Consider the following 26486-nt stretch of genomic DNA (forward strand, 5'->3'; position numbering starts at 1 on the left):
TGCTCTTAAATATATAAACCTCGGATATGAGCTGCTGGTTACAGAAATGTAAATTTTATAGGTAATTTTTTGACATTTTTAGGTTTAAGATCATTTTTTCCAATTTGGTTAACTTTTGGACTTGTAAGGGTATTTCTTGTCATTTTTGGCCATTTTAGGGAATTTTTCTTCTTATGTTTTCTGAAATGTGAATAACATGGAAGAGAAGTGTTCTTTCTTTTCTCCTTTAGGTAATTTTTCTGGATTTTTTCGGTCATTTTTTGAATAATTTCAGGTCATCAAAATCTGGGCCCTGTATATTACATTTTTGGGTCATATTTTAGGTATTTTTCTGGATTTTTTTGGTAATTTTATAGGTCATTTTTTAAATATATTCAGGTCATCAAAATCCGGGCCATGGTGATAACTAACATTAAATCATGTATTAACACTCACTATCCTCCTTTACTACCTTCCAAGCCACAGTACACATGACAGGTGCACCCCTCGGCAGCCAATTATAGTGAAAAAAACAAAACCTTATAAATGGTAAGCTTATAATTATGCTGTACCATCTTCTTCTTCTATGGTGCAACAGCCCGATGTCGGGCCTTGGCCTCCCTTATCGAGCCCCTCCATTCCTCTCTGCCCTGCGCTGCTCTCTTCAACTTCCTTACACCCATTCACTTCTTCGCATCTCCTTCCGCCTCATCAATCTGTCTAGTTCTTGGTTTCCCTGCATGTCCCCTACCGCCTGTTACACTATATAATATTTTCTTTGGGATACGCTCCTTATCCATTCTCTGTACATGCCCAGCCCATTGCAGTCTTTTTAGCTTTATCGTCACTGAGATCTCTGGCTCCTTATAATTTGTATAACTCTTTATTATATCTTATTCTCAATATCCCATTCTCTTTTATTGGTCCATAAATTCGTCTTAGGATTTTCCTCTCGAAAGAATTGATGACTGATTCCTCTTTCTTGTTTAGCGTCCAACCCTCACATCCATAATAAAGCACCGGTCTTATCATTGTTTTATATATTTTTGTTTTAATCGCTCAGTGTATATCCTTTGATCTAAAAGCTGATAGTAAGGAGAAATATGCATTATTCGCTAGTTTTATTCTTCTTGTTATTTCATGATTTTCCTCTCCATCTTTGTGCAATTTTGATCCTAAATGTATGAAGTCTTCAACTATTTCTGCCCTGCCCCCTTCTGTGTTAATTTCTCCAGTAGGCTGTACCATAGTCACTGCTATTCTAAAGGACATCTGTCCCATCTTCTAACATCAATGGGGGGGAAGAGGGGTAAAGCTGTCCTTGTGCTTAATTAATTAAGCACCACATCATGAAGAAGTACGGAGGGGTGGAGGTACAGCTTTACCAGCTTCAAGCCTTGGTCATTTTATCCCCATTGAAAGTGCCCCAGTAACCATTGTATAGCAGGCTGAGTGGCCCCCAGAGCTGGTCCAGATGCTGTGGAGTAGAGAAAAATCTCTCACCCCTGCTGAGAACTGAATCCTGGCCATCTAGCACACAGCCTGTCACTATACTGACTGAGCTATCCAGGCTCCAACTTTAATAATGTGACATGAAAATTTAACCTGCAAAAATGTAGGTAACTTTGGTGTCTATGCTTACTTGATGGCTGAAAAGTCAGTTTTCCGTAACCGAGACATCCATTCTTGTAATTCAGGTAACTGATAAGCAGCCATGTAACGCAGTAGATCTGCCTTAAATTCTGTGGGGGATTCCCCAGCCCTGGTGTCAGAATCAGCAGGAAGCTGTGGACAAGATGGACTTACCCACACCCTGAAATGTTTTATTCCAATTAATACACATCCAAAAAGGTACATTCCTGAGCTTAGTGTGCTCCTTCATTTCATATCGCTTGAGTAGAAAATAATTTTTAATAGAAGTCATTAACTTTGAGAGTGATCTGATTTCTGGTAACTATATTAAATTGCTGTTAAACACAGATAATATGTTATAGTTTGATATTGATGTTAGACAGGGCTCAAAACACATACAATTTAACTACAAGTGTTTTAAGGAGATTACATGTTACTGATTAAACAATGTACCGAAGAATCATTTTATGAACCAGAGAACTACTTTATAATTGACTTCTGGAGAAAATATTATGATCTTAACTGTCTTAGAAAGCACAAGGGATGATAAAAAGTTTGGTATGCTAAATAATAAAAATAACAGCACTTCATGAATTTATTCTCTTCCATCATGAATCTCATATCTCCCTTTCAAATGTTTATAGGAACTTGAGAAATAAATACAGGATTTGAGGTTTTCACAGCAGTGGTTACGAAGAGTTCAATCTTCTGGGAGATGCTGTATAGTCCGCTGAAAGTATATCCATGTTTTGGAGGAACATGTCGTCTCCATCTTCAGGGTCAAAGAATAAGGCAAGCAAGAAACCAGCATAAAAGTAAGTGGTAAGAAGAGCCACCACGACATGTTCCTCTGAAACGTCAATCAGCTTTCAATGGACTACACAGTGTTATATCCGAGAAGACAGAAATCTTGAGAAAGAAACAATAACAAACTTACCCCTGTGTGCGGTTGTACCAGTCTGATGATATCAGGTTGGCAGTACTCACAACAACTCGCATCCTATTATCTTTGTAATAGAACAGTGACATTTTTCTGTAAAAAACAAATAACCAGGATTTACATAATTCCAGTAGCAAGAAAAGCTTTGCTTGCTGCCTGTTTCATGCTGGTTTCTTGTATGGCTTGCCGTTTCAACCTTGAAAATGGAAGCAACATATTCCTCCAAAACACTGGCTGGCTCAACAGATTATATGGCATAATATTCCACATGACAGAACTTTTTTATTTTTATTTGGTTCGATTGTTACAATTTTATTAAATTAATTAATTTCCATTTTATTCTTTACATCTGCATGTTTTGGATCATTTGACAAGACATGATTTATGGAGAATCTTACTCTGTGTTGTTTAGGTTGTACTAATTGGCATATTATGCAAAACTTGGAATCTGTGATACATCTGACTCCACGGATCCTAGTCCTTTGACAGTTAATTGATTCGCTTAGTGGGGTGGTGGAGTCCAACTGGGTCCACTCGGCACAGTGGTCACTGATTCACCTATTGTAGCCTGCCCTGGGTGATTATGATGAAGAATTTTGTGGAAAGAAGATTGGTAGGGGAACCTAAGTACTCAGAGAAAACCTACCCCAGCGCCACTTTGTCCATCACAAATCCCACTTGATCAGACCTGGGATCGAACCCGGCCCGCTGTGGTGGAAAGCCAGCGACTAACCGCTTGAGCCATGGCGTGGCCCCCTTGGACGGTTATGTGCATGACTGAACTGAGCTCAAGTCAGGTGTCAAAATGACATCTAGGAAAATATTTTTTTTTCTAACAACTGAGCAATAACATTCAGAATATTTCAATAAAATCCAAAATTTCTGAATTCAAATATGCCAGTGGCTTATAAGAGTTTTTTATCTGCATCTGATGTCACAAGATCCAGAAAATTCAAATGACTCTTGCCACACTGATGTAATCCACCATCAAGAAATCTCACATTTTGGAACTCACCAGAAGCAGATGTGTTTCTTTGAGTTTAGTGCACAAACATTTTGTAGTTTCTTGTTCTACATTTTATCTATCTATGGCTCTACAGCCCTTTTCTCAGGACTGGGAGCAGATAGACATATGCAGTTTAGTTTAAAATACGTGTGCACTCTTTGTGAATGCGTGACAGAGATGGCAGCACTCTACGGCACACAGAACTCTAGTGGTAGCGGTGAGAGTGAGAAGTGTTTTTGATACTTAAAATGGCGACGTTTTCGTTACAAGAACAGCGAGTAATCATTCGTTTTCTCCACTCGCATGGTGCGACACCCATTGAAATTCATCGCCAGTTGAGTGAGACGTGTGGTGATGGTGTCATGAATGTGAAAAATGTGCGTTCATGGGTGCAACAGTTCAAAGAAGGCCGAACGTCATGTGACAATGAACCAAAACAATCTCAGCCTTGCACCAGCTGGTCTGACAACAAGGTCGAGCAAGTTGAGAAAGTTGTTTTGGAGGATCGCCGATTGAGTGTGGAAAACATCGCCTCCAGAGTTGGCATTTCCATGGGATCTGTGCACAAAATCCTGCATGAAGACCTGCGAATGCGGAAAGTGTCCTCCAGGTGGGTGCCACGAATTCTGGCGGATGACCACAAGGCTGCATGCATGGCAATTTGCCAGCCAATGTTGACATATGATGAAGGCATGAATGGGACTTTCTTTTCATCAACTGTGACAATGGATGAGACATGGATGCCATTTTTCAATCCGCTATTGCATCAGCAATTTTCCAGTGGTCAAAACAGACTCCTACAGAAGCGTTCGCAGCGGCCATGGAATCATGGCATCAACATTGTGAAAAATGTGTACGGCTGCAGGGAGATTATGTTGAAAAGTGACAGAAGTTTCAAATTTTTTGTATGATTATTGTGTGAGAAAAAAATCGGAGACCTTAGAACTTGAACACACAACGTACATTACACTTTTGTTGATTATTATGATTGATTCTTAATGTTTTATGCAAAGTATTACTATTATTTGCTATGTAGGGATGTATACAGCACAACAGGATGCATTCATAGAAGTCTGAAGACAATAATTCTCATTTGTGCTTTTGTTTTTCCTCAAGCACTCTACAGAATGTATGACCTCTCTACAGAGGTATGTAATTACTAATTTAATGCTTTCACAGGGTTTCAATGTTGAAGTTGATTATGTTTGTGGTTCTTTGAATTGTGCAGTTGTCTCCACTGTCCCCAGTGGCAACAGTTGGTCACAGACACCCAACTCTCTCAATGTGGGTCCACTGGATCAAAGCCTATGTACAGTGAAACCCCCATTTAAGGTTTCTTTGGGGACCAGTTATTCTGAACATTAAATGAAGGTAATATTACCCTGAGTTTATTGACTTGGGACCACTGAAATTGAATTTTAAACAAAGGAAAACTTAAAACAGGTTTATTAAATGGGGGTTTCATTGTATACATGAACACTCACTTGACTCCTGAAGATGGAGCAGCATCTACATCTGAAATGCTGGCAACACTGTCCACACTCAGACGGTACAAAGACTCAAGAGCAGAATAAATTCCCATCTGGTCACAAACTGACCCCAGAAATTAAAAAAACCCCAGAATTGTTAGTCTCGCCAGCATACCTCATAACCATCAATTGAAAATTAGCTTCATATGAAGTTTGTAAAATGTAAAACCCTAAACTTTTCCAAATAAATAATACTGATGCTGAATATGAGGCTCATATGGCAGTAACAGTGAGAAGTACTGTCTTACGAGATGAGACACTGTACAGCTTAAAAAATATTACTGATGTTTTGGAGGAATTCACTGCCTCCATCTTTCAGCTGAAAGAGTAAGCCAAACAACCAAAAAGAGGATGCCAAGTAGAGTTTTCATCCTGAACATCAAGGCAGAACATTCCTTCGAAACATTAGTGAACTGACTATGTGATGCTACAACCTAGAAGATGGAGTACATAGAAATGTTTAATATCAGTCCTAATTGAAAATTATTCATGTGTTGCAATAGTCATGCAAAGGACTCAGCATGTAAAATAAAACAGAAAGACCTGAAACTATTGATGATATTAAAAAAATCACAATATATTGATACACGGTCAGAATACCTCAACAGATCTGTAAGTTTCAGTGACATACTAACGTGTGATGATGACCGAAGGCTGATGGTTTTATTTTCTTTGCTTTAATGTTCTCAGGAAGTGCCTTTGGATCATTTAATACATCATCATCATCTCCATATATAATGAAAAGTGGCTTTTTCCTGTAAAACACAGAAACATACAATTAGAAAATATGACTGACTATTTTCCACATCTGGTTCGTGAGACTGACTCACATGCCACTGAAAATAGTGAGACTATTTTCATTAAAATATTTCAGTCTATATGAAGAAGAAGAAGAAAGAAAAAACTGCACACTAATACTATCCGTAATTCATCACTTAAATAAGTATTAATCCATTAGCAGAGATTCTGATTGCAGCATGCGGTGGCACAGTTGGTTGAGGCACTACAGACCAGAAGTTTGTGGGTTTGATTTCCAATGGGGTTACTGGATTTTTCAACTCACCTAATCCTTCCAGCCATACTATGGCCCTAGGCTAGACTCAACCTTTAACAGAAATGAGTACCAGGAATCATCCTGGGGTAAAAGTGCGGCCGGCGCATAAGGCTGATAACATCACCACCATCTGTGAGCCAATTGTCTAGGAAATGTGGGAGCCTTGACATCTAACAACGCTATGAGGCTCTGTGGCCTGTTACGGGGAAAGCTTAGAGATTCTGACTATATTTAGTTTGTCACATATAACTCAACATGTCTGCATCATTGCCACGTTTGGAACTACTGATGCATAACATACACTTCATATACAGTTTGTAGATATTGTCATACCACAGCACACACTGTGTTCTTCTGTTGTAGTCTTCACTAGTAGTTGCCTGGTTATGGTTCTCAACAATGGAGATTCTTCTGTTTTCACTTATGTTTCTACCAGCTGGCCTTCATCTCACGACTCGTCCTCAACTATCGACTCTCAACTCACAACTTCAACTCTAATTCTTTGTCTGAACTCTCCTTATGTAACTTCGGCATGGGCCCCACAGAAAACACTGTCTCATAATTCTCTTTACTGGCCACTGTGTTCAGTGATGTGACTGTGTGTTTACTGTGCCATGCCTAGCAATGGCTGTCTCTTCTGTTGTTCATGTCACAATACACTTATGATCTACATAAATACCAAATTTTGTATTCCAAATTCTAATGGTTTAATAGGCAATCATTAAAAGAAAAGCTAAATATAAATTTTGTATGGCCAGCATGTTGTTACTTTACAGGACACAAAAAATTTACCTAAACAAATTCTGAACATCTCCAATTTCTCATATATATATAATATATATGAGAAAGCATTGTGAAAACACCGGTCTTCAGGTTTTGATGGATTTACATGTTTTCAGCTTCCCTGATTATAAACAAGAAGTTCTGGGAAGACTTGACCACCTACTTCCCTACCGCAGATCTGACTACAGGTAGTTTCTGATATTTGTTGTACAATAAGTGTAACTCAAAGAATGGAAAATATCCAACAGAACTGCATTGTAATGAACCAGCAATTACCTTCAATGTTCAAGGCTAAAATTAGCTTGGCTACATGTTTTGGCTATTAAAGCCATCATCAGGCAAACACATGATTACCATATTCACACACAACTGAACTGCTATTGCGATGGTGAAGATGGATACTTGATAATTATTACATTATAAAATACATGGTATAAAAGTACAATGCACTATAAACTTATTTTAAAAAAGAAAGTTATGGCATAAAATATAAGCACAATAGACCACTGTAGGTCGCGGTGCAAGGGCTGAGAAGGCTCACCCCTTATACATTCATTCATTATGGCATAAAATAAGATTAAAAACTCTTCATGTGATATTCCGTATCATCAAGTCAGTTGTTGCAATTTTGTTATATTCCCGCGGACATAATGGTATATTCAGACTTGTATACATGTAATAAACTGCTTGGAGGCCTGTGGTATAGATGCAGTATAGTTTTGACGTTAATTGTTTAGCCAGTGCCTCATCTTAAAATGTATTTTGTCCGTTCTGTAGGGAATATAGATTGCAAATAATTTTAGCCTTGACAATTGTATTCTTGTGTTGCGAAGGACTCTAATAAAAGAATTGTATATAATAACAACAGGATGCATGAAACGAAAAGAATTGTACATATGCCCAACTTACTCATTTCCATATACTTTATACATTTCCATCAACCAATCCAATTCAACCATAAAGTTGATCTGTAGAGATGAATCCAGGTCTCCCAATGTTGGATCGAGGAGCTCATGAAAACTGATAGAGAGAGCCTCTTTATGAGTGGGTGGTGAATCACATATAGCAGTCAGAAAGAAGTTGTAAGGGCTAGACTCAGCCAATTTAGAGGCAAAGCCCTTTCTCCTGGCGAGAACTTCATTCTGGCTAGTTACTACTGTTAGCCTGTCACCTTCGGTGCTGTGCTCCTGTCTTTCGGCATCTTCGATGTTTGGCTCTGTAGCAAAACCTTGATCACGGTATATTTGCAGTTGGTCCAGAATTATGTTTGTGTCTATCTTTGCCTTGTAACCAGATGGCAGCCTGAGGTCTTCTCCAGCCTTCTGTTGAGAATAAAGTTTTTCCACTGAAATAAGAAGACAGATTTTAATAAAATTACAGTGCAACTGAATAGCTGGAGGCATGCATTGACAGGACACAAACTGATGTAGGAATGAAGAAAGTTTGAAAATCTTGTAGACAAATAAGGATGGATCTACATCATGTGTCACCTTGCTATGGGTGTACATGAAAAATTTCTTCCAGTATGAGATCTGATGTTCTCACATGGGTGAATATGAAATTTACTTTCTTCAGGGAAGTTATGCTGTGCAGTTCTGGAAGAAGGTTACCAGTGTTTGAGAGGAACCTGCTGTCTTCATCCTCAGAGCAGTTTCACATCTCAGAAGAGAGTAATCTCCACCTCTCCTTTTGCCACATTGTTTAACTTAATCACATGCAGGACAGACATAAAATAATGGTGGGGGGGGGGTGTTAAATTTAAACATGTGTTTAATTTCTATGACAATGTTCATCTTAACTTCTTTGGATATGGTCCACCATTTCCTCTGTGCCACAAGTAACTGCAGAGACTGCCAGAAGCCTCCACAAAAAACCCTGAATGTCAAATGGGAAATTAGTTGCCAGCCAACATTTTTTGATATCATTGGCAATCCAGGAAGCAGTACCTATTTGTTATATGTACTAAACTGCTGCTCTGATAAAAGAATGGACTACAAGTCTCTAATCTAGACATACCACAGGATAAGCCACCCAGCACCACAGAATATACAAGGCACAGACGAGACTACACATCGATATTGGAAGCACAACAATTTTAAATACTGATGATGACCGCTGTTGGGCAAAACATCTAAAGCAACGTACAAATTTTTTTAAATAAGTTTTAGAAAGATGCACTGTGTGATATAGGAAACTTTTTAATCAGTTTTAGACGGATGAGTTGCATGTAAGACAGTGAATTGGTAACATTTGTTGAGTTGTGAAGTGTCAAAGGATGCTAGAATATAATATTATATACATTGTGGCAGCACGTCAAACATCAAGGCCATTGTAAAAGGGATTTAAAGTCAAAACATGCCAGATCTATAAAATTGGCCATGAGAGCTAACCTATTTTTTATCTAACTTCTTTATTGAGACCGTCACAACACAACTATGTCAAGGTCAGTGCCTGGTTTTGGCTCTGCTACAAGTTTCGGCTATTAATAGCCATCATCAGGCAAATACATGGCTAACATATATACACCACTGAACTGCAGTACTAATAAAATTGGATATAATAATATTAATTATATTAAAATACTTGACGTAAAATACAATAAATTAGATCATATAAAACAAAAGTTATAGTATAAAACAAGAATAAAATTCTTCGATTGATGCTTTACATCATTGAGTCAGTCATTGGTTTTTGTGATTTTGTTTCGTTCCCATGGATAAATTAGAGTATTCTATATTTTGTGTATAAAAACTGTTATTGGAGGCTCGTGACATAGATGTAGTAATATTAATGTTAATTCGTATGTAGTCGGTGCCTCATATTTTACAAAGTATTGTCCGTTCTATAGGGAATGTAAACAGTGATAGCAATAGTAAATCGAAGCATCAGTCCACGTTCCCCACCTTGTCGTGATGGGTTCCGGGGGGAGTGGAACACCAGGAGCCATAGATATAAATTGTATTTTACGAGCTGGAGCCTTGACGAAAATCTTCGTCCACGACATGAGAGCATCCACTTGAGGAAACCTTTTATCTCACTTCCTCCGTCACTCTACGCAGTGCATGTGCTAGGCAAGTAACGTGCACCAATTTCTTATAAAATGACTTTACTGACTTGCCGGCTTTTAAAATATATTGGGCTGCATCAGTCACAAAAAGCAAGACGACGTCGTGTCGTATACCCTCTGGCTACAGGAGAAACATTGACCTGTCAAAGAGTTTACAAATTGTGGAATGATTAATGGATTCCAGCACCTCACTCGTAAGCAGAAACATTTCACCTGGTCCATCAGTTTCCAAGGTTCCAATGATGACTTTTCCCATGTAGCGAGCCTCCGTATCACAGGCCTCGTCAATAGAAACGAAAATTTGCTGCCCCTGCAGTTTATTCCTAATCATTTCCAGGATACTGTTGTAGCACTTGGAAAGGTAGTTTTTTCCTGAGGGTGGATTCACATGTGATAGAACGACCACAATTCACTTCCAGAAAATTTTTCAGTTTTTCATTGTTCGGAGCCCAAAACGGAATTTTTGCGGACACCCGAGCATCACACAGATCTGTGAAGAAAGTCTGATGACTTATTTCCGCCTTCAGCTGAACACTGTTGCAGTAACATTTGCACAGATTTCTTTTTGTTCAAAATTTGCACTGCTCATATATGTTGTACCGTGAAACATTTTTCTGCCACTAATTTCGTGTCACACATCTTACAGTATAAAATGTTACCGTCAGTTGAAAATATATCATCTCCAAATTCAGCTACAATCTGCTTTAAATGACATGATTTAGATGGCTTTGCTTTAGGCATCGTGATAAAATTAATCACTCTAGTGTGACACAGAACTGAACTTTTCACACTGAGAACCTTTTGTCAACTGTATCTTTGTCTGGACGGTCAAGGGTGAGAAACTGAAAACAGACAGAGTTTTATTGAGCAACAATATGTCATAAAAAGCGATGGATTCTGTCTAGAAATATTTGTAACTAAGCAAATTCCTTTGCACAGAACTTGGAAAGGGCCACAGTGTCAATGACTGCTGTTGTACCCTGCTGCCAGCTTAAAATGTTTTATAATATGTAATGCCAGCACTTTCCGCAAAACGAACAAAAAGGACGGGACAGGATTACAACTTAATATTGCATACTGTGGTAGCAGGTACTTGTGCAGCTGCAGGCTGCCTGTGTAGAGGCAGGAGAAAGAGAAAGAAAGAACACTTTACTTGCATATTATTCACATTTCTGAAAACATATGAAGAAAAATTCACTAAAATAGCTAAAATGACAAAAAATACCCTTAAAAGTCCAAAAAATTACCCCAAACCAAAAAAATTGACCAAAAATGACCTATAAAAGTTATATTTCTGTAACCAGCAGCTCATTTCCAGGATTTATATATTTATAGGCATTGAATAGAATATAAGGAAAGAAAGATGACATGTCATCAAAATCTGGGCCCTGTTAATCACAATAAAAGCCTAAAATCAGAAAATACAGATGATTTGATAATATGATGTCACTTCAACTGTTGGAACTGAAGAACATGAAATGAAATGTGGTCATGAATTCTGAGTGGAGTGAATAAGAATTTGAAATGAGCATGTTCTGTCCCAAAATTACTTCTCTACCTATATCAATAGTCAGTTTGGACCAAGTGAAATATTCATGAATTTATAAAATGTCTATGCAGAGGAATGTAAGTGGGATCTACTTTATATTAAGGTATTACACAATACAAAATTACAAGATTTAACAGAAATACGAGAATGTGAAGTTGTTAAAAAAATTATACAGCAGACACATTTGCATGCTGATATAATACTACACAGCTTTTCTATTCTTATAAAAATCAGTGAAATTGGCCAAAAATATGAGCATTAATCTACTTACAGTGTGGATGTGAATATTCTGTGAAATGTGTTGGATTTCTACGATAGCAATTATCCCCATAGCTACAACATATCTTAGACCTCTTCCTCTCTGTTGGTCCACTGTCATCTGTTAACACAAAATTTAGTGTAATATATGTACATATACTTACTTATGGAGCTGAGCCTTTCTTGTGAATAAGCCAAATCTGCTGCTATTCAAGAATTTCCCAGCATTTTATTGAACCTGAAGGTTCATTACCGTGTTTACAAGAGCCCTATACTGTGCCAGATCACTCCAATCCATACCATCCAATCCTATTTCTCTAAGATCCATTTTAATATTGTCCACCCACCTATGCCTTGGTCTTCCCACCAATATCCCATATGCATTCCTCTTCACCCCCATTCGTGTTACCTGTCCTGCCCACCTCATCCTCCTTGACTTGATCTTTCTAATTAAACTTTGAGAAGAGTACAAGCTATGAAGCTCCTCATTAAGCAGTTTTCTCCAACCTCCTGTCACTTCATCTCTCTTCAGTCCAAATATTCTCCTCAACACCCTTTTCTCAAATACCCTCATTCTATGTTCCTCTCTTAATGTAAGAGACAAAGTTTCATACCCATACAGAACCATAGGCAAAATTATAGTTTTGTACAGTCTAATTTTTATGTTTTTGGGCAGCAGGCGAGAAAAAAAAAGGTTCTGGACTGAATGGTAGCAAGCATTACCTTAGTTCAATCTCCTCTTACATTCATCCTCAATCAGATTTTGATTTGTTATAGTTGTTCCCAAATATCTGAACTGTGCCACATTTTCAAAACATCTGTTACCTATCTTTATGTCCTGATTTTGCCTTGAATTTAGGTGATCAGACAGCAACATATACTTAGTTTTCTCTCTGTTTACTTCTAGACCAACCTCCTTACTAGCATTAATTTAAGTTTGTGTTTCTCTTTATGGTATCTATATTATCACCCAGTAGATCCACATCATCACCATAGACCAACAGCTGATATGACCAATTTAATTTCAGTCCCACCTAGTTTTCCTGCACCTTCCTAATGGCATATTGTAAAGCGAAGTTGAAGAGGAATGGTTCTAGAGCATCTCCTTGTCTTAGACCATTCTGGATAGGAAATTTATCAGACTCAGCCTCTAAAGAAATGAGTAACATAACCTTACTTTCCTAATCTCACCTCTGTTTGATCGCTTTGCAGCGGAATTTACAGACGTCATTCTGAAATTTTGGAAGAAAGTACCTGACCTTCAATTTACGGACATATAACATTCATAAACACATTAACCACTATTCAAAACATTGTGAAATTCTACAAGTACACAAAATTATCAACAAGCGCTAGCCATGTTTGTGCTATGCGCATAACTATGCTCTCATTTTAGTATAGTTTGTAATAGGTCGTATAGATGGCATAGTAGTGTATAACTGGAAAAAGAATGTTCCCGCGTTGCGTTAAAGTTGTGAGTCGTATTTTTTGTTTTTTTGTTACAATGTTGGAAGTGCAAACAAATCTTGTTTTAGTTCAGAATGTGGTAAGTTCACAGTCATTAGACAATGATGAATTATCTTAGAAATTACTCCCACTGTTGTCAGTTGTAGGTTCTATTCGGATTCCCATTTCGTGGCCATATTCTTTTTACTGACTCTTGTCTTGACTGTGTTTCTAATGTCCACATTTTCGTCTTCCCGGATATTTGGATATAAACCTTAATCGCTAGCTTGTTTGTTTGGCTTGCCATTTTACAGAGCCTCGTAAAATGTTTACGAGGATTTGTCAACATCGGGGTTATGCAGCATCCTTTAAGAAACGATTGTAATGTCAATGGAGGTTCTAGAGGAATTAGGGCATATTTAATGCTGTCCTAGAGAACCTGAGTTAAACGAAAACACGTCAATATTCTTAATCTATTTAACGATTCTTTCAGTTGATCCGATTATACAGCTTCAACATTTTGTCGGTCACAATTTCATGATGGAATAAAGACCGTTTACGTCAGAAATTATTTGTCTTGGCTCTGAGATTACATTTATACAACGCGATTATCTCAGGGCTTGTCGCACTGCTGGGTTCTGCGAAAGAGGCTGACACTGGTTGCAGCCAGCCGAATTGGCGGAAGTCGGATTTCTAGCGGAAACAAGCCTACAGACAAGAAAATCAGAAACAGACCTCATCCAGATTACAGCAATGCCAGAAATGCTCTTGCTACGCACACACTCCTGAGACTTCCGTAAAATGTTCACATTTATGAGTTTAATTTACCTATTAGTAATAGAGCGAACGTGAAACTTGGAGCCCAGATTTCCTGTGCAAAGGGTCTTGGGGATTTTTGAGGTTAGTGTTAAAGCCAGCGCCGATTTCATCCAATCTCGTCAGTGAGTATTCGACACTCTGATTCAGTTCTTATTTTTCTTCTCCCCCCTATCTCCTTGACTTTGTCCAGTAAAAAATTAAAAATTCGCTTAGAGGGGTTGGAGTCCAGCTGGGTCCACTTGGCACGGCGGACACTGATTGGCCTATTGTACCTGCCCCCGGGTGATTATGATAATGGAGAATTTGGTGGAATGAAGATTGGGAGGGGAAACTGAAGTAGTCGGAGAAAACCTGCCCCAGCGTCACTTTGTCCACCACAAATCCCACTTGACCATACCCGGGATCGAACCCGGGCCACCGCGGTGGGAAGCCAATCTTTGTCCAGTAACTATCCTGTCTCTCACGTTTTACTGTCAGCTGTGTGATTAGTGTTTCTATGTAGACCTGTAAGATCCTGCAGTTGAGGTCGGAATCTTCTCCTTAATTTTCTTACACAACATTGTCTCACATTGGTAACTTATACGAGTGCCCGTTGTTTCAATATGTAACTTATTGGTGAGGAGCTTTGGTCATGAAGCTCCTCATTATTCAATTTCTTGCACTTCTTGTCACTTGTTTCCTCTTAGGTCCAAAAATTCTCCCAGCACACTGTTCTCATACACCATCGCTCTATGCTCTTTTCTTAAAAAGACAAAGTTTCACACCCATACTAAACAACGGACAATATTACAGTTCTCTGCATTATACATTACTGCCTACAGATGTGGTGAATACTCAACTAAACACAAGGAAAACTCACTCTGCTCTCTCCAAGCATTGTTGCGCCAGAAATGCGAACAGATTTGTGACCACTGAATTGCATTTGTAATAAATTAACATCAAGGCTAGTTAGGTGCAAAAAACAATGAACTGTACATCTGGAAAATCTGAGTACACTATTTAATTTGGACTGCGCCTTAGAAATTCAGTTTTTGTTCCAGTATAGATAAATAGATTGTTAATGAACACCATAAACCTAAACGGTTTTCCAACATGGGCCAGTGTGTTACCTTTATGTTGACATTAAGGTATTTAGGTCAGTACTGAAAACATTCATCAAAACATGGCTACACATCTTCCTTATTTGTCAGATCATATATCGTTCGCAGTGTTAATTATAACGTACATAGTAATCTTACCGCCCAAAGTACAAAGGACACTGAACGCTAACCCCAATATCAGAGGAATTATGAGTACCTGTACTTGCATAATTCAAGACAGTTTTTTTTTGTACAGCTCTGATGCTTATTTTTATTCTATTTTTAAACACCTATTTGAAACTTGTAATTCATCTGTCTGTCTATGGCTCTACAGCCCTTGTGGACCTTGGCCGCTTTTTCAGTTTCTTAATCTATACACAGTCCGTAGGACTCCTTGGACGGGGGATCAGCCCATCGCAAGGCCACAGCCTACACATAGAACAACACAAAAAATAAACGCACACAGACATCCATGCCTCGAGTGGGATTCGAACCCACGATACCAGTGTTCTTGGGGGCAAAGAGGGTTCATGCCTTAGACCGCGCTGCTACTGTGATAAGCTGTAATTCGTATAAATATCACTTGAATATTATTAGTATTATAAAATGAATGAGAAGAGAAGCTATTTACGAGTATGTAACAGCCCGTGGAGACCCAAAGGGTTGTGAGACGTCGAGGCTCCCACACTTTCTCAAGACAATTGCCTCACAGGAATGAATGCTGATGAGAAGAGCATGTCATGAGTTCATGAATGAGAAGAGAAATGCATAAAAATTTCCGGTAGGAAAACCTGAAGGAAGGAAAGAAAGAATTTGGAAGACTAAGGGTTAGTGGGATTTGTGGTGGACAAAGTGGCGCTGGGGCAGGTTTCTTCCGAGTACTTCGGTTCCCCCCGCCGATCTTCATTCCACCAATTGCTCCACAATCACCCTCACCTATCATCTGGAGCTGGTACAATAGACCAGAAGTGGCCGCAGTACAAGGGACTTAGTCCTACCCCACTATCAATAACAATAATAATTAGGGGTAGAAGGAAGGATAATATTGAAATGGGTAAAAAAAGGGTAAAGGTAAAGCTATCCCTGTAACAGGCCGTGGAGACCCAAAGGGTTGTGAGACGCCTAGGCTCCCACATTTTCTAGACAGTCGGCTCACAGATGGCGGTGAAGTTGTCAGCCTTACGCCCGCGGGCGTATCTTTAACAACGGGATGATTCCTGGTACTCATTTCTGAGACAGTCAGCTGGAATGATTAGGCAAATTGAGAAATCTAATGGACTCATGGGTAATCGAACCCGCGACCTTCGGGCTTGTAAGGACCTACGGAAATAGGGTTGGAAGATATGGACTGGATTCATCTGGCTTAGGATAGAGACCAGTGATCGGCGTTTGTGATTAAGGTAATAAACCTTCATAATCATGATCATTGGACAAACAGCCCTTTTTGAGCCCTAGCCTTTATTAGAAAATTGCTATAGTTTGCAACAAGGTTCACTTCTTTGAGTTTCACAAAAATATTTTTTTACAGTGCAGGGTTGTGAGCCATACGCCCAATCCCCAATCTGGATGACCAGGTTTCTGTATATATGTCCCCCAGCGACATGATGGCCCAGTTATACCCCCAGACACTGGGCTCCCTTTTCGTCACCTTTTATAACTCGCAGGGCTACGTTTGAGATATTCTACCCGCCTCCACGCGTGATTAATAAAGCTTCAAGTTCTACAAAAGGCGGGGAAATGGTACAGGGCTGGTAGAAGGGCTGTGGTCCATGTAGTTGAGTATCTGCTATATCGTGGGGGGGGGGGTGGATTCCGTGGTAAAAACTGATTTCAGCTGGGTCTTCATTGTGTGACGAATATTTTTTTTCCTGCCGACAAACCGTGTCAGAGAAAATATGTGAAATTCGATTTGGTTTTCGTGTAAAGTAAATTTCATTGGATTTTTTTTTTCAGTTGACCTAATCCTTCCAGCCGCACTAGCCCCTGGGGTTTACTCAGCCTTTAACAGAAATGAGTACCAGGAATTAATTAAATAATTTTCCTGGGTAGTAAAGCGCGGCCGGCGCGTAGGTCTGACAACCTTACCGCCATCTTTGAGCCGATTGTCTAGACCAGTCGTGTCAAACATGCGGCCCCTCAACTCTTAGAGCTAATTGATATTAAAATCCATATTACAATTTTAGTAGAAAATTTTTTTGTAAAGACAATTTTCCCAAAGACCAGAAGACAAGAAGTCTCACGCAGACATTAATTAGCAGGCTGCAGGAAATTCAATGTTTTGCTATTTCTAACATTATTTCTTGTGTAATCTCTCTTTTTACACATTGAAACGCTGTTTGATACTTGTCAAAAATGGCATTCTCTTGATTTTTAAAACTGTAAGATATGTGACTTTAGGTAATTATATTTAAATTATTCCTAAATAATAAATAGAATTAAATTTCCTTGTATCAAAATCTAATGTATATTTCTATTTTGAAGTGCGGACCTGGACTATTATTTATAGGGATGAGGTGGCCCTCTGTACAAGTTGAGTTTGACATGCCTGGTCTAGACAGTGTGGGACCCTCAACGTCTCGCAACCCTATGGGCCTTCACGGCCTGGTACGGGGATATCTCTATTTTACTGACTTGAAGGAAAACTACTGTTAATTCATTCAACAGCTTTTAGTTCAGACTCTTAATACGAAAATTCAGTTATATTCTCCTGCCAATTTTGGAGATATATCCATTTATCTTCTTTTTAACGACCCTGTCAGTAGCTGAGGTCATCATCATTATCGGCTCGAAAGTCCTGTGTGGACCCTGGCTTTCTCCAGGAGCTTCAGTCAGTCTTCACTATTCATAGCCACATTCGTCCAATCACTCCGAGGGCCCCACGCCCCATTCTAGCAATCCTGGAAATTTGATAACATCCACCAGCAAGATACATACTCTGGGGACCACATACTACCCCTTTGACCCCCAGCTTAGGTTGTATAGCGTTAAATTGCAGGGAGATTAGCGAATTATGACTTTGAAGGGAAGTGCAACGAAGCAGTCGGGGCCTAAGTTGAGATATCCCGGAATTTGTATGGAGAGAGCGAAGAAAACCAAGAAGAACCTCATTCAGGTTTTTCGAATGTCGGGGAGGTATTTGAGTCTGAGACCTTCAGAATACGAAGGAAGACCACCACCGATCCGACCGTGGTGTTTGTTGCTTTCAGACATGAAACATGCAGACAGACACGGCCTCCTGTTCACCTGCTTTTTGCCTAATACGACACAGGATTAATTGTTCACAAGTCTGTGACCTGTGTCCGGATATTGCATACTTCAAGAGTTCCGGATCCCGAATTAAATTACATGCACATAAAATGACTTTATAACCTCGTGAAAGTCTTGAAATGGTTGTATCGCTAATGACGCACCAGTACTCGTCAATCCATCCGCCACCACTTTAAAGTACTTGCAAATCAAATTAATTTTCGAAATCAAATTTGTACACCCATATTCTGAAGTAATGCTTACAAAAAATATTTTTATAAATTGTCAGAGTTCGTGGCTACAGATCCAGAGGCCCCGGGTTCAGTTCTCGGCGCTACCAGATTTTCTGAGAAGTAGTGGACCTGGAACGGGGTCTACTCTGCCTCGTGAGGATAACTGAGGATCTGCCTGAATAGAAAAAGTAGCGGCTGCGGTCTAGAAAATCGAAATTAACTGGGGATCTGTTGCGCTCACCACGCGACATCCTCTATCCGCTAAAGTTGGCAATAACTCGATAAGCGGCGGTCGGTATAGGTCGCTTGCGGACTACAGGCCACGGATTTGTTTTGTGTATTTATATGCTAGTTGAAATATAGATACATGACGAGGATGCTGTGTTGTTCGTGTCAGAAGATTAGATGGTTTGACTGCGGAGTTATGACGTCATGCAGTGTGGTAGAAGGGTACCAACTTTTCGGAGGAACATACTGCCTCCATCTGCAAGATAAAAATACAAACCTAGAAGCTTGTAAAAATATCCCCAAATTAAGTATTTCAGAGTTTCACTCCGGTTCAGTTTTGATGTTTATGCCACTCTCGGGTTCGTACACTGTTTGGATGTGGACAATATTGCCGACGTTTCAGAGGTAGGTGCTGCCTCCATCTTCAATGTCAAAGTGTGTAGTGTGGGTGAATTTTCATGCATGTATAAGTTTTCGTTTCGAAAGAACCACGGGAGGGGATGGGAACAAATAGGAACCAGGGACAGGGATTTTTTTTTTTAAATTTGTTTAAAATAAGGAACGGGCCTCTTAAGAGCCCGGACAGGGCGCTGGTTCCTACTTGCCCCCCTCCCTTCTGTGGTTTTTTCGAAACAGTCCCTACACATATATGGAACTTGGCCAATGCTGCACTCTTCTGTCCGGAAGACAGACACAGCATGCACCTCCGAAATGTCGGAAACACTGTCCACATCCACACTGTGTAAAGGTCCAAGAACTGCATCAACATAATCCAAAATATTGTAGCTGTTCCGATAATATTGTACATGTACTAGATATATATATAAATACACTAAATTGTCACTATTGTTGCAGTTTTAATTTTTAACCAAAATAAAAAAACGAACTATATATATTTTTTTAAGTTTCTCCCTTTAGTGGTACTACTGTCTTTTCTATTTCAGTGTAAGTTGGTGATAATATCGATGCTATGAAATAATGGAGACTACTTGACTTCTGCGTTCTGTTTAATTGCGTATAGAAATTCCAGATTTTAGTGAAAATCAGACAACCCTTTGAAAATATTGTAATCCAGTGGCTTACTACTCCATCATATCTACCCAAAATTCGTACTCATACATAGAGCTCCAAATTTAAAAATAAATACCTGAATTGTACCACGGATTTCCTTACTTGTAAGCTAGTCTTGCTATGTAGACTAGTGCAACTCCAGATGAGAACTCAGCGCACTTGTTTTACAAGCTTTCTTGCAGTTAACTTCCCCTGCTTTCTGCCACATTCCTTTCCAGCCCTATAGTTTATCGAATGATATGTCAAGGCCGACGTTTAACGCCGTCTCCCACACAAGTCATCAGTTTTGAACGCTCTCATGTGTATGGTACCCTACACTTCACATATCCACACTAAAATTTCAATATTCACAGAATATATGGGGGACAGCCTCCAATTCCAACATCGAAATCCTCCAGCGCTTTCAAACCAAGACCCTCCGATCCATCCCGAACGCACTTCGGTACACAAACAACCACAGGATCCATGAAGACCTGCAAATGAACGCAGTGCTCAGTGAAATAGAAACGTAGAACACCAAATACTTAAGAAAATCAGAAAACCACACTAATGCATTAATAGGGAACCTACTAGATAATAGCAAAGCTACACATAGACTGAAAAGATACACCTTCCTAACTCTACCAGAGAGACCTGAGTAAAACCCTAATACTGGAATTAAAATGGTACCTAAGTGAACAAAAATAAACGAGTATACGAGTTACGCCACTGGTCATAACTCATTAACGAGCCAGTATTTATTGTACATGTACGTAGTGTGAAGTGGATGGCGCAACGGGAAGTGGGGGGCGCGTGAACTCTGTGGTCTCGCGAGTGACGTCACATACCCCCACTCCTTCTAGCAGTACGCAACGCTCGGTAAACCCCCCCCCCGCGGTGACGTGGCAGAGGAGCGGCTGCGCCAGGCAACCTTTGCCGCGGTGACGTAACAAGGAGTACAGTGGCTACTACCCAGCCGTAAACAACTCCCGACAGCGTTGCTAGCAACACTTGTAAACACGGCGTCAGGCAACAGTGGTACCTATCACATAACTGTTTTCTGTGTTGTCCGTGCCGAGGTTAAATAAGGAGCAACGAACACTATTCAGTAGTAGTGAGTGTTTAGTGAACCAGTTACTAGAGAGAGAATAACCAATTAGTTGAAATATAGCAGCCGCCGAAGACAGTTGCAAGTCTAGCATTTGCCGGAGCGAATGGAAACAGTGGAAGTAATTGTGATACTGCCGATGGCAGTAATTGTGAGATTGTAGGAGCGAATGTGCAATAAATTGCCTATATCAAATAAGGCGTAAAGTTATTTGTCGCGTTATACACCCAACACATGACAGTATATTTATTGCAGATTCTGTATAAGGAATGTGTGAAAAAGTACTCACAGAGTAGACACGATACATTGAAACCAAAGACTGCTCATTCGTTCGAGACCTACCATATGGCTTATTTTTATATAAAAAAAACTCCGTGGTTTTAGTCCGCAAGCGAACACTACCGACCGAGGTTCCGCCTCTTGTCGGCGAAGTTAGCGCCAACTTTAGCGGATAGAGGGTGTCGCGTTGTCAGCGTAATGAAGCCTCACTGCCGTTAGTTTCCGTTTTCTAGACCGGAGCCGCCATTTCCTTGAAATAGCTCCTCAATTCTCCTCACGAGGCTGAGTGGACCCCGTACCATACCCACTACTTCTCAGAAAATCTAGTAGCGCCGGGAATCGAACCCGGGGCCTCTGGATCTGTTGCCAGGAACGCTGACCGTTAGACCACAGAGGCGGTCGATTTATTTTTATACAGCATATTAATCCTGGACAATTCGTTACTATGGTAACTATAAATTGTGCAGAAACAGTGACAAATCCCACTCTTATCGACCTGTATGTATAAGGATAGTTAGAAGCGCTCGACACGTGTAGAATTAACAGGAGACGTACTTTGTATGCGCATAATAAAATACAAAGTAATGTAAGCCTCCTATGACGGAATGCGTCGTTCAGAATAAATTGACGTGAGCGACGCTGGAAATATTGGAAAAGAGAGTCGATTTTTTACCTGCCGTTGCAATGTTTTTGGGAGGCGTTGGGTGGGGAGGAGATTGGCGGGATCTGTGACGGACGACGGTTGCCAAGCAACGAAAGAATTACTTCGTGACAAATATTCAGCCTAGTAGCGATTTTCGATTTTGAGACACCTTCATTTATCTTTCGTGGATTCTTTTACGGCGCTCTTAGTATCTCGACTATATAGCATAGAATGGCGAGATGAATTGGAAAGGAAGCGGTTTTGGCCAAATCTATATACTATCCCAACATTTGCCTGGAGCGAATGAGGAAAACTACGAAATCCTCAGTCAGGATATGTAATGTGTCTGTGGAGATTCGAACCGACCGCCTCGCGAAAAAGTATCTACAGCGATACTGCTGCGGTAACCTGCTCTAGCGTATGAACGTATGGCTTGAAATTAACTCTTGTGAGATGGCCATTCAGTGAGTACCGGTAGCTGTGTGCCCTGGGGTAGAGCAGCCGGGGCGTGAAGCTGACTACTTGCCCTCATCGGATGCCGAGGTTAATGCGTGGAGATATGCCTCCAATCCCCCTCTCGTCATGGCGCAATGTTCAGTTAATTAAGCGATGGGATAAATTTAATTTTGTTTGTATCAGTTATAGAAATTATCAAGGCGGTCACAGTAGCCGCGGGGTCTAAGGCTGTGTATTGATTGCGCGGCAGACTCATTCGTTTGTTTACCGTGTTCGTGTCCAGCATCCGCGGCTGCTGATCGCAGTTGTTCCTCAGTTATCGCGAGATCACGTGAACAGATATAAAGAAACCGAAACGACAAATGCATTGCTCCATGAAGGAAATGTATCGTCAGCAAATGGAGTATGGAAATAGACTTATGCGAGATATGACATTTGAATTAGTGGAAGATACTGTTAAGAATTTCTTCTTTTTTAAATCCTGAACTGTCATTTTCATTTCTTCGCCTATATTCTTCCATGCGTCCTCGCGTATACTTTTGTTATGCTAATTAGCACTTCTTGAATTCCACAATAGCTCTATAGATTTATAAAGCTGTATGAGAGCTAGACGCTTTCCAGTCTCCATTTTGTCGCGAAAGAAACACTGGAACGCCATGAGACGGTCTCAACTGAAAGAGCACAGCACACTGAAATCCCCTTGCCTCGGGACAAAGAACCGCTCCGATTTGGCTCGACACACGTGAAGTTCGTGCGCGGAAACATGGTATTGACTTTGCGGGGCAAAGCAACGAACATGGCCTCGCGCGGCAGCCGCGCGCAATAGATACCCGGCTTAAGGCATGAACTGTCTTCGCTGGCTCGCACATTTGGATCGTGGCTTTGAATCCCACTTAAGACATGGATGTCTGTGTATGCGTTTATACTGTGTTTGTGTTGTCCTGTGTTTAGGTAGCGGCCTTGCGACGGGCTGATGACTCGTCCAAGGGGTCCTGTCCTCTGTGAAAAATGATTATGAAACTGAATAAGAGGCCTGGGCCCTGAATGGGCTGGAAGGGCCATTGAAAAAAATAGATTATCTAACTTTCAATTAAATTTTACAGGATGACCATCGTTGGTGAGTTGCAAGACACGTGGGACGAAGTAGTAACCAATTTTAACGTATTATTCCGAATTTGTCTGAATTGAACGGATAATTACAGATTCAAATAGTGAAGTAATTAAGTTCAGTTTAATTCTGTTTGTTAACATGGCGAGTCAGCGGCTTAATGGCCAATTACAGTCAGCACGAGAAAATAAACGTTTAACAACCCTGCATAAACGGATAAAGACCCACTGATTGAAATTCAATTTACAGAAATACCGACAGATTTAAAAGCTGCACGGACAACAAAACAGACTCTTGGCAGCAAATATGTTTTTTTCTGAGTTTCTGCTGGACTGTGTCCTTCGTCTAAAGCAGTGCAGCATTTCGGAATTTGGGTCTGTTCTCGTCCTCATACGAAGGGACTGGCAGAGCATCTGCTCAGTTGTGCTAACTTCAGTCGCTGAACTGGTTGAGATTAGCATCGTCTGGTTGACCTAACTAATGGGTGCCTCCACACTTTTTAACCTGAGGACGGAGGGAGTTACATCTTCCGAAACGTTTTCTTTTCGGAATTGTAGGCAATGGACAGCGCCCAGAAAGTTTTTTTCTCTAATTCTATGAACCCTTTAGAACTGATTTGGCAACAAGCTAAATTTCTATTACAGAACCAAGCAATAATGATGATAATGGATAATAGACTTTGGACGAACAAAGACGATGGAAGAACAGTCTTTGAGAGGGAACGGGCTAATAAGATCCCACCTTTAATTAGATTCTCCAAGTATAATTAGAATGATCAAGTCAAAGAGGATGAGATGGGCAGAGAATGTAGCGCGAATGGGGAGAAGAGGAATGCATATAGGATATTGGTGGGAAAGCCAGAAGGAAAGAGACTACTAGGAAGACCAAGATATAGACGCGTGAACAATATTAAAATGGATCATAGAGAGACAGGATGGGATGGTATAGACTGGATAGATCTGGCTCAGGTTAGGGCCGGTGGAGGGCTCTTGTGAACGCGATAATGAACCTTCGGGTTCTATAATATGCCCAGAAGTTCTGAGCAGCTGCATAATTGGCGACTTCTCAAGAAGGGCACAGCTCCATGAGTGAATGAGTGGGGTTGATGAAAGTAACAACATTTCAGTTAATTTTATAGCGTGCTCTCCAATAGATAAAGCCTATAGCAAACAAGAATTTATAATATATGATATGAAATAATTGAATGCAAGATTAAGGAATTAAATAGTAATAATAAACTGACAAGAGTGTAAGATTTGAGGCTTTCACGGCGGTGACAATGAAGAAAGCAGTCTTCTGGGATTTGGCACCGTGTATATGTGGTGTTAACCGACGTTTCGGAGGAACGTATCGCCTCCATCTTCAGAGTAGAAGANTACAAGCCCTAAGGTTGCGGGTTCAATACGCGGTCATTGGATTTTTCAGTTGGCCTAATCCTTCCAGCCACACTATGGCTCCGGGGTCGACTCAGCCTTTAACAGAAATGATTACCAGGAATCTTCCTGGGGGTAAATGTCGGCCGGCGCGTAAGGCTGACAAACTCACCGCCGTCTGTGAGCCGATTGCTAAATAAAATATAGGAGCCTCGACGTCTCACAACCCTATGAACCTCCACGGCCTGTTACGGGAATAGCTTTACTTTCTTTTAATAAAAGTATGGTCTTCGTCTGTTATTCATGCCGGTAAATAGGTGATAATTATCATCAGTCTTGTAAAGTTACAGTAACTCCTCTTAAAGGGCCGCGCCATAGCTCAAGCGGTTAGTCGCTGGCTTGCCACCGCGGCGACCCGGGTTCGATCCCGGGTCTAGTCAAGTGGGATTTGTGGTGGACAAAGTGGCGCTGTGGCAGGTTTTCTCCGAGTACTTCGGTTTCCCCTGCCAATCTTCATTCCACCAATTGCTCCACAGTCACCCTCACCTATCATCTGGGGCTGGTACAATAGGCCAGAAGTGGCCGCAGTACAAGGGACAAGTTCCGTGGATCGGTACTTGCAGGCAAAATTTCGGCATAGTACGTGAACCTTACATGAGGCCATGAGCCCTTTTTTCCACATCGTTTCCGATTCATTAGGCACCGTCTTCCAATAGTTCGACGCCATAAAGTCTGAGTTACCATCAGCGTCTTCAGATAAGCTACAAATAAATAAATACATTGCCAAGTGTCAGACGTATATCTGACGGCGCGCCGTATATTTCAAGCTCAGCAAGAGAGTGAATAGTAGGAAACGTGTGTTCATTTTTAGCAGAGCAGTGCTGGCCATGCTAAAAAGCAAGAAATGGCCGAACAAGTTGCTCTGAAAGCAAATATTTAGATTTCTGTTCGGGAGATGCTCCGTTCTAATCTCGGCCGGGACACTGGCTATTTCGACTGTTGCTTATCGCAATTATGTTCAGAATCTGTAGGCAAATCAGCCACAGGCTGGACGTTCCGGGGTCGATTCGTGAGAGATTTTTCTCTTTTCCACGTCGTCCAGATGTACTCCGGGGCCGACCCAGCCTCCTAGCCAATGGATACCTGGGCTAAAGTGGCTGAGGCATGAAGCTAACCTCCCACCTCCATGAAGCGCTGAGGTCAAGAATGGTGGAGAGACACCTTCACTCCCCATACGTCTTCATGGCATGATCCAGCGATTTTCAACCGGTGTGCCTCAGCACACTGATGTGACGCTAAGAGTCCGCAGGTGTGCCACGGAAGTTTGGGGGAAAGTCGAAAAGAAGTGAGAAAAAAATAAGGAATAAACAAATTGTCGACATCCATGACAAACATTATTTTTAAAAATAATATTGATTAGAATTTTAGCTATTGAACTTTGAGACACAATATTATTAAAAGCTTTTTAATGATAAAATATCTTAAAAATTTATGGCGTGTCTTGACAATTTTATCGCATTAAGGTTCGGACACACTGAACGCTACGCTATGTTCGCTACGTACGCTGTGTACACTCTGCGACGCAGCTAACATAGGGAACATAGCGTACGGAAGTCTGTGT

The 26486-nt window shown here is 40.5% G+C and overlaps 1 protein-coding gene across 2 annotated transcripts in view; it reads right to left on the reverse strand.

Moving 5' to 3' along the window:
* The window catches only part of LOC111870887 (probable tyrosyl-DNA phosphodiesterase), an 18913-nt gene extending 5755 nt beyond the window's left edge, over positions 1-13158 (reverse strand). The window contains exons 1-6 of one of the 2 annotated variants that reach the window (XM_023863508.2): positions 12989-13158; positions 11811-11918; positions 7833-8268; positions 5722-5841; positions 2549-2644; positions 1622-1792 (exon numbers count right to left, since the gene is read on the reverse strand). In XM_023863508.2, coding sequence (XP_023719276.1) covers positions 1622-1792; positions 2549-2644; positions 5722-5841; positions 7833-8268; positions 11811-11918; positions 12989-13028 — 971 coding nt within the window. In that variant the 5' untranslated portion in view covers positions 13029-13158. The remainder of the gene's footprint in view (positions 1-1621; positions 1793-2548; positions 2645-5721; positions 5842-7832; positions 8269-11810; positions 11919-12988) is intronic. The other variant, XM_033754039.1, reaches the window with a different exon arrangement.
* Between the last annotated feature and the right edge of the window lie 13328 nt (positions 13159-26486).

Source organism: Cryptotermes secundus, unplaced genomic scaffold, assembly GCF_002891405.2.
Source record: "Cryptotermes secundus unplaced genomic scaffold, Csec_1.0 scaffold709, whole genome shotgun sequence".
In the NCBI taxonomy this organism is placed as follows: Eukaryota; Metazoa; Arthropoda; class Insecta; order Blattodea; family Kalotermitidae; genus Cryptotermes; species Cryptotermes secundus.